We start from the raw sequence: 9,366 nt of genomic DNA, 5'->3' as shown, positions 1-9,366 counted from the left end.
TGTATCACCAAAAAAAAGTATTTTTCAAATTTTGAAAGTTCAAAAAAATTAAAATATATCAGCATAGATCTCTTCAATTTTCAGAAACCTTTTCCGACTGACGTTTTTAAAACTAACCCACCCAATTACACAAACTGTCTCAATACTTAGTTGTTTTATTGTGCGGAGATTTCATAAAATTGAAATTCGTTTTTGAAACTAAAAGCAATTCACAATATGATATTAGAGCGTAAATTGCCTTTAATTAGGCCAATACATTTTAAAGGAATTTCAAAAGAAACCAATGTTTGAGGGTCTAGAATTTGATGGTGCATAAACTTTTTTGATGTAACTATTTCCTGAACAAAAAAAAAACAATAAAAAACTAAGAAAACCTAATAAGTTTCTTCGCCACCCAAAGTGTTTGTTGCCACTCAAAAGTGTTTGTTGCCACCCAAAAAGACACCTTTTGGTATTTGGAAGACGAATGCATATTTAATATGCGTATTGCACTTCTCTCCATTTTCTGGCCACCAGATCTTCAACTATTGGGCCCAGATCCACCAGTTGAATTGAAGAAGCTGCAGACTCAGATTGCTCTGTCTGCTCGAGGGTCGTATGACCAAGGAGTTTCAGAGAACAGAAGAGCGAGTTCGTCTGCCTGTGAAGAGTCTCATGCCGCAACAGCTCCTCGGTATCCAGGAACATCCGACTGCAGACGAAGCACTTGAACTCTGCGTCATAGTTGTGCTCTAATCTGTGCCTCGCCAGGTCGCTGTTGTCTCCGAAACCTAGTCCACAGAACTCACAAGCAAATCTCTTGTCCTTGAAATGTAGTTGTTGATGTAACTTCATAGCTGATCGTGATCCGAATTTCTTGTGGCAAAATTCACAGCGTGAAAATTTTAGCCTCACAGGTTGTTCGACTACATTCTTGGCTTCAGCTCTCAAAATCCCAAAGTTTGAACAACTGTTCTTTTGGTGGTCCAACATCTTGTCTTCTGTAGAATACACTTTGAAGCAATACTCACATGAATGCTTGTACAAATGAGAGTCATCTGTGTTTTCTTTGCTCTCTTCCTTGTCGTCGGATTCCTTTACTTCGTGAGTGTCAGGGAAAGCTGATTTCACAGGGCACTTCTGAATATGTGAGTTCAAAGAAAACAGATCGGGAAATTTCTCGCCGCAGAAAATACATTTGATGCTTTCCATATTCGTATACAACATGACCTCTTTTTGGGGATCCAGAGGTTCGGATGCTTGATTGAAATCCAATATTTTATCTTCGAATACACTTGGAATTTTTTCTGCCATCTGCAATCGATCAAACACACTCACTGACTTAAGAGGAGTCAAGATTGTTTCAAGATTATCTTGATCCAGATTAACTGTCTCTTCGCTCTGTTCTGTCATACTTTCTTCAAAAATTTTATGTATGATCTGGTGTCTGAGCAACATGCCTCTGTCTGGGAATATCTTGCAGCACACCACACACAAATGTCTCCACTCTGGTCCATGCACTTTGATCATGTGTTGCTTCTTGGAGTTCAGAGACGAGAATCTTTGGTTGCAGGTCTCGCAGAACGTTCTGAAGCTTTCTTCTTCAAATTCAGTGGAAGATACGAAGCCTCGCTTCTTTGCCTTTTCTCGTCGTGCTCGGTCCATAAGGTTGAACTTATTTTCCAGTCGAGCTTTGAACCTTCGTCTTTCAGTTTGTTCTCTGGAACTCGGTGATGATTTTATCTTTTCGGGTGATGATTCGGATCTCCTGCGTCTTTTTCTGTTCTTCTCAGTGAACTGAGCAGAGTTTGTTTTCGAAACCAGAGGACTATTGTGGTCATTTTTCGTATGCTTCTCGAGTGCGGCCAGACGCGAGAAAACTCGGTTACAAACAGAACACCAGTGCTTTTCCGAACCAAAAGGACTCAATTCCTGAGTTGCGATAGACGATCGAGCTTCGACCGCTTTTTTAGGAGTTCTCGACTTTCCAAATTGAACTTTTTGATTCGAAGATATTGGATTCCTCGTAGGAGTGTCCAGCTGTTCCTCGATAAATTTTTTCGGTTTCCGAACAACTCGCAAAGAACTTGTGGTTATTTCGACAGCCTTCACTTCAGGTACGCCAAACGATAAGTCACAACGCTTTAATACGGGTATTAATTTCTTTGATGGACAGAAACTTTCAATTCTATCCTCATTATCTTCGATAGTTTCAATATCCAACTTCGGTCTTTTTGAATCCTTCTCTTCTACTTCCAGAGAATGTCTTCCTCTTTTCTGGCCATCAAGTTGGGTGGATTTGAACCTTCCTAGTAGTTCAGTGACCTTAAATGTCTTCTTTCTCGTTCTTTCAGTTTTTGAATCTGGGCTGTGTCGTTTGAACTGACTTTCAATCTCTTCAATTACTGGCCACAATTTCTCAGGCACATTTATTCTCTCCATTTGCAACTTAACTCCACTCCTACTGAACATTTCCTGGACACTCTTGAAACCAAACTGCAATGCAGCATTAAAATGTTCCTCTTTTTTCTGGCATTTTTTCACAGGCGTGCCGGTTCTGAGCAGAGTTGTCTCGCTATCAACTGATACTGTAGAAGCCACTCGTCTTTTTTTCTTCATTTTTTGAGAATTAGAAATTCCAGAAATCACTTTTCGTCGTTTCGCTATCTGCAAGAACTTACTAGGTATGAACTTGTCCTTTCCCTGCGTCTGATTACTCGAGTTTTTGGATGACATCTTCATATTAGTTTTCAACTTTTTCACTACCTTGCCTTTTCTACTTTTTGAGCTAACTTTCGAGATTTCTGTTTTGAACTTACTGATGTAGCTTGTCTTCTTTTGTATGCTAGGTTTAAGAGTACCTTCCTCTTCTTTCATTGGGTGAACCATATTGGTATGATTCACTAAAGCACTTTCACGTGCAAACATACGTTTGCATACCGAGCATATGTACTGCCTCAGTTTTTTTTCCATACTTACCTTAAACAAAGTACACAGCTGTTATTTGCTTAAAAATTTGATGCAATATCGAAGCAGTACCGTTTTAAATGCAAGACCGACTACAAAAAACTTGACTTCCAACAAAAATTATTTCACATTAATGCATCATAATGCTTGCAACTTTCCATCTGGAATAATTAACCAATGTCTAGGAAAAATAGACACCGACCTAAACTCGTTAAATTCATTCATTTGAATAGACAGTTGAAATTCCAAAAAAAAAGTTATTTATTTCCGAACTGCATTTCAATCGGTTCGATAACGTTTTGTTGCGTACCTGTACCAACCAAGCCTTTTTCTGGGGAAACATTTTACATGTATAATGTAGCCTAAAGATTGGGTGTCTTTTTGGTCAATAATGAGTTATATTTTTTCGATCATTAAAATACACAATTTTTTTGTAAATTCTTTTCAAAATTTTCAAAGTAACTGTCGCTTTCTTCTCATCCAATTTTAAATAGGGCGATTGCTTTTGCAGAAAAAGTTGCTGAGCTAGTTTTGTTCGGGGGGGGGGGGGGGGGGTTGAGTTTTTTTTTGAAAAAAACTAAAAGAGCGATTGATACTGCGGAAAAGGTTTGCTGGGAAAAAATTTGTATCCTATCTCGGACAGAATCATCGAACTCAAATTGAGAATTGGAAATGAAGTTCTAACTTCTGTCTCAGTTTATGTTACCTAATATAGCCTGCCCGCAGCCGTCAAGCGTTTTTTGACCAACTGCAACATGCTGTTTCCAGGGTTCCAGGTTCTGAGATCCTCATCCCGGTTGGCGACTGGAATGGAAAAGTCGGCTCTACTGCCTGTGGTTGCCAACAGGGTGGCCACCACGCTACTACATACTTTATCGCAAGTCCCTCGGCAAAGCAGCTTCTGATATTTAAATTATTCCCAACAAAGATTGCGTCCAAAAACACCACCTTTTTGTGTGCGATCTCACCCTACATTTTCCCGGTGGGAATAAGTGAAAGATCATACCTCACATCAAAAACATCGGTCAAATATTCTCCCACAGACTTTTTCGAGGTGGGTTAAAGTAAAAATAAAATAGAGGAGTATGCGCGCACACAAGAGAGTAGGCGGTTTTTCTAATGAAATCCATTTTTAAAAATCGATACAAAATTTTTTCGAGAATAGCAAAACTTTTGCAAAAGTGAGAAAAAGTTCCAGAGGTCTCAAAAAAATCAAATTTAAAAATCCCATCACATTGTTTTCATAATTATTTTAATTTTAAAAAAAGTAGTCAATCATGCCAAGCAATACATTTGAATTGAAAACAATCAATGGAAGAAATCTTACAAAGCGGAAACGAAGCCGACAAACTTTGAGCAGACACCAGTTGAACTGAAAAAAAAACGATGATTCTGTGATATTTTCAAATAAATTTTGAGTCGCTCTGAAATTATAATGATTAACACTTGCAATCATCATGATATTTGCTTACAGCACAAGGAAATCTGTGACGTCGAATTAATCCAGCAGACTTCAGCGCTTTATATTTAGTGTGAATTGCTTTTGCTTTTTTCGTTTGTGAGTTTAAAATCTTCTGAAAATATTGTAAATTTTGGTCCAATCTGAGACCAATTATGCTTGTTTGTAATTAAAACAAAAGAAAAGAAATTAGTCGGTAATGGGTCAGTATCAAGCTGTTGAGGCTCAATTTGTTGCCAAAAATACATTTTGGTAGATGAAGGTTTAAGGCTAGAATTCGGAATCGGAAATTTGGAGCACCTAAGATATTGCCTATTAGTGTACGATTCTAAGTGGTATTTGGAAACCAAGCAGGTCTGCTTGCTTAAATATAAGCTATCTAAAAATGATGAACGGTTCAAGTAGCTCAACTCTCCAGAATATAAGCTAAAGATTGGTGACCTGCTACGGATTGTTAACAAGAACTAACCTCATGGTCAACTTTCATAGGACTAACCTCATGGTCAACTTTCATAGGAACTTAACTAATTCTTTGAGGTTCCAAGACCAAATATCAAGAATTAAAACAAAACACTTCACAGCTCGTTTACTTAATCTCTTAAAAGTTAACTACACAAACCTACCCCCCTGTGGTAACGCAACTGCTACTGCATTTGCAGTAACCATATTGTGGCCTTGACTCAGTTGTTCATATTGTTATTTATAAATTATATTATCTTATTATGTAAATCAAGGTCAATAATGTGTGACCTTTATTGAGACTAAAAAGAGAGATTGACTCTCAGATCTGTGGCTCGGTGCACAGTTGAACACAGATAAGAAAACTATTAGAAAAACAATACGGTTTCAATCATTAAATTAACTCTTCGAAACCAAGCCTTTTTCATTATAAACCTCAGAGGTTGTGTCAGTTACCACATGGCGCAGCCAGCAGGATCCGGTTTTACAGCTCAAGACAATAGAACAGATATGGGAATCCCAGTATTCTGGGCATCTGCAAATTTAGATCCTCCCTGGACTTTCGAAACATGGTTCGATCAGTTCCTATTAGCTGTTACGGTCAAAGAGAACGTGGATCCAGAAGTAATGTTAGAAGAACCCAAAATTGTCCTGGAAGAACCTCTACCAGTTCCGGAACCACCAGTGCAGAACGAGGATGCGCCTGCAATAGCAGAGAGAGAAGCCCGGAACAGATTGGCACGGGACAGAGTGGTTCTAGAAAACGAAGAGCGGGTTTTGAGAGGACCTAAAGTGGGACACAACATATTTTATCATGAAGTTGGAAGACGTTTGACATCAAGATTATTTCTCGCTTTGGGCGCAGAAGGGAAGAAAAAGTTTATTCAAAAGAATCCTCACACAGAGATATTCAAACTGAATTTTCGGGACATAGTGCGTTTAGCCAAAATCTCATTTGAAAAGACGAAATGTATTACTTATGAGAGATACAAATTGTTTACACGATCTCATGAAACGAATGAAACTCTCGAATCATTTCATGCGGCATTGACTGCACAAGCAGCAAAGGCGGAGTTGGGAGGACTGGAAGAAGAGTTGGTGAGAGATCTATTTATTTCCCGGATGAGAAATGTCGTTCTTCAAGACACATTAACTTTTGAAACATTTTCTCCCGAAGAAGTTCTAAAGCGTGCACTAAAATTTGAACAGACTAAGCAAACTACTCAAGCATTTCAAAAATCTTCAGCGAGTACTAACAACTCAGGATTGTTTTCAAATTCACAAATGAAAATAAAACAAGAACCGGTTATGGCAATTGGAAACAAGGGGTATAACCCTAAACGACAAGGTCAAAATCAGAATAGAAGAAAGCAGTATGAAAACAAGAATACTCAAAGATCTAAAGGAGATCAAAAACAATGCACGAGATGTGGTAGAGTGTTTGGAGAAGGCCATTTGAAAAATTGCCCGGCAACGGGTAAATCGTGTAAGAACTGTAACAAACCCAATCACTTTAAATAAAATAACAAAACACTGAAATAACTATCACGTGCAAAGCGTAAGTACACAAACCTACCTCCCAGTTTGCTCTCGGATTTTGTTATCAATGTTGATTCGTTTTGTAAACTGGCCATTTAAGCTTGTAAAGTGCTGATTGCAGCACGAATTAAAGTGCTGATTGGACTGGGTTCTGGGACTACATACTTTATCGCAAGTCCCTCGGCAAAGCAGCTTCTGATATTGAAATTATTCCCAACAAAGATTGCGGCCAAAAACACCTACTTTTTGTGTGCGATCTCACCCTACATTTTCCCGGTGGGAATAAGTGAGAGATCGTACCTCGCATCAAAAAGACCGGTCAAATATTCTCCCACAGACTTTTTCGAGGTGGGTTAAAGTTAAAATAAAATAGAGGAGTATGCGCGCACACAAGGGAGTAGGCGGTTTTTCTATTGAAACCCCCTTTTAAAAATCGATACAAAATTTTTTCGAGAATAGCAAAACTTTTGCAAAAGTGAGAAAAACTTCCAGAGGTCTGAAAAAAATCAAATTTAAAAATGCAATCACATTGTTTTCATAACTACTTTAAATTTAAAAAATGTAGTCAATCATGCCAAGAAATACATTTGAAGTGAAAACAATCAATGGAAGAAATCTTACAAAGCGGAAACAAAGCCAACAAACTTTGAGCAGACACCAGTTGAACTGAAAAAAACGATGATTCTGTGATATTTTCAAATAAATTTTGAGTCGCTCTGAAATTATAATGATTAACACTTGCAATCATCATGATACCTGCTTACAGCACAAGAAAATCTGTGATGTCGAATTAATCCAGCAGACTTCAGCACTTTATATTTGGTGTGAATTGCTTTTCGTTTTTTCGTTTGAAATCTTTTGAAAATATTGTAAATTTTGGTCCAATCGGAGACCAATTATGCTTGTTTGTAATTAAAAAAAAACAAAAGAAAAGAAGTTAGTCGGTAATGGGTCAGTATCAAGTTGTTGACGCTCAATTTCTTGCCAAAAATACTTTTTGGTAGACGAAGATTTAAGGCTCGCATTCGGAATCCAGTGAAATTTGGAGCACCTAAGATATTGCCTATTAGTGTACTATTCTAAGTGGTATTTGGAAACCAAGCAGGTCTGCTTGCTTGAATACAAGCTATCTAAAAATGATGAACGGTTCAAGTAGCTCAACTCTCCAGAATATAAGCTAAAGATTGGCGACCTGCTACGGATTGTTAACAAGAACTAACCTCATGGTCAACTTTCATAGGAACTTAACTAATTCTTTGAGGTTCCAAGACCAAATATCAAGAATTAAAACAAAACACTTCACAACTCGTTTACTTAGTCTCTTAAAAGTTAACTACACAAACCTACCCCCCAGTTTGCCACCGGATTTTGTTTTCATTGTTGATTTTATGCAAACTCTCCATTTAAACTTGGAAAGTGCTGATTGCAACAATTCAAACCAAGTTGTTCACTCAAAAAGTTGTAGATTGCAAAAAATAATAAAATAACAAAACACTGAAATAACTATCACGTGTAACCAAATAATTCGAAAATATTAAAATTCTAGAAAAGTCGAATATAGAAAAGAATAGTGACCATTCTACACCGTTCGTTTTCTACACGGCACTCAACTAAACCGCCTGAAAGCACACTTTAACTATACCCTTTGACCGAGCTGTCGTCGACAAATTTCCATCTTTAGACTCAAAAAATGAACACTCATTTTGCAATTGCACAGGTTAAAGAAAAAACAAAAACTGGTTAAGTTCTGGACCCCCATAGCCTAACTTTGGAGCTAAGTTAACTTTTTAGGCTAACAAGTTACGGGATCAATTTTTCAAAAAACCACTCCAGGGCGTAACCGTAGAGGGAAAAGGAACTTCCGTCCATATTGAAGAATCCGAGGAAGCATTGGGCGAGCTCGATAAAGTGACGCACTATCGGGGAAAATACATGGTCATCATGGCTAGTACTGCCATTTTAGATCAAAGCTCCGACGATGAAAGTAAGATTAGAACCTGACTGAGTCGGTCGATGGAAATACGATAAAAAACAATGTCCGGCAGGGATTAACCCTAAACCTCAGGATGCAAAAACAACCGCGTTAATTACAGGCCAAGAGGGAAAAAAACCTGTAAGTTGTTACGTTTCAATAATAAAGTAAGTTCAATTTTTTGTTAAAAAAATTGTTTACAGGAAAATAGTTTAGTTCCCGATAACAAGAGAATTGCTTCTGCAAATGTAAAGAAGCTCCAATCCAACGAAATAGTCTATTTCGATTCATGTACCAATGATTACGGCAAAAAAAATGCAGATTCAAAACTTTCAGCGAAAGCTCATCTCTAAAAATGTGATGAAGCAAGTCAACAGCAAGAGGATGTTCAGCTTACAAGACGCTGCGGTACGACAAACCCGTTCTATAGTTTCCTCATCAACTACAAGCAAAGGCTGTTGCAACGGAGGCTGGCAGCATTTTATCGGCTCTCTGAAAGATGAAAGACACCTTAAAGTATTAACGAAACTTCTCCCTCGCAATTAAATTAAATTTTACACTAATTCAAAGCGATACATCACAAATACGAGATGCAATACTGTCCACAAAAAAGAGCTGAAAACCAATGAGACAAAAAAATTGCCAAAAGAAACTTAATCAACCATAAACTTCATGCGGTTATCTCGAATGAAGGTCATTTTGAGGAAAAAGCCAAGAATCCCAATCACCAGAGTTAAATAAGTTCTCAGACTAAACTAAGACTGCGATGATTACGCCGACAATACTTGAGTGGATGCCCACTAAGAAAACAAACTTATTAAAAAACTATTAGAGCAACCAAATTGTTTCCAGCTTATGCCCGCCCCACAATGAATCACACAAAAACAAACAAAATATTTATACCCTTCAAACGAGGTAATATAATGCGATTAAACCGATCACACAAACCATACCATTTGAGCCAAATAAACCTAGAAAAAAGCCTAAAAGC

The 9,366-nt window shown here is 37.7% G+C and overlaps 1 protein-coding gene across 1 annotated transcript; it reads right to left on the bottom strand.

Moving 5' to 3' along the window:
- Positions 1–254: 254 nt before the first annotated feature.
- Positions 255–5,079, bottom strand: LOC134847828 (zinc finger protein 54-like). Its single transcript, XM_063865055.1, has 2 exons — positions 3,653–5,079; positions 255–2,958 (listed from the first exon to the last, which is right to left on the bottom strand). Exon 2 carries the CDS (start codon positions 2,950–2,952, stop codon positions 475–477), a length of 2,478 nt encoding a protein of 825 aa, XP_063721125.1. The 5' UTR covers positions 2,953–2,958; positions 3,653–5,079; the 3' UTR covers positions 255–474.
- Positions 5,080–9,366: the final 4,287 nt, after the last annotated feature.

The sequence above is a fragment of the Symsagittifera roscoffensis genome, chromosome 1, assembly GCF_963678635.1.
Source record: "Symsagittifera roscoffensis chromosome 1, txSymRosc1.1, whole genome shotgun sequence".
Lineage (NCBI taxonomy): Eukaryota > Metazoa > Xenacoelomorpha > Acoela > Convolutidae > Symsagittifera > Symsagittifera roscoffensis.
Note: the sequence above shows the minus strand (reverse complement) of the source record. Positions and strands in the feature narration are given on the sequence as shown.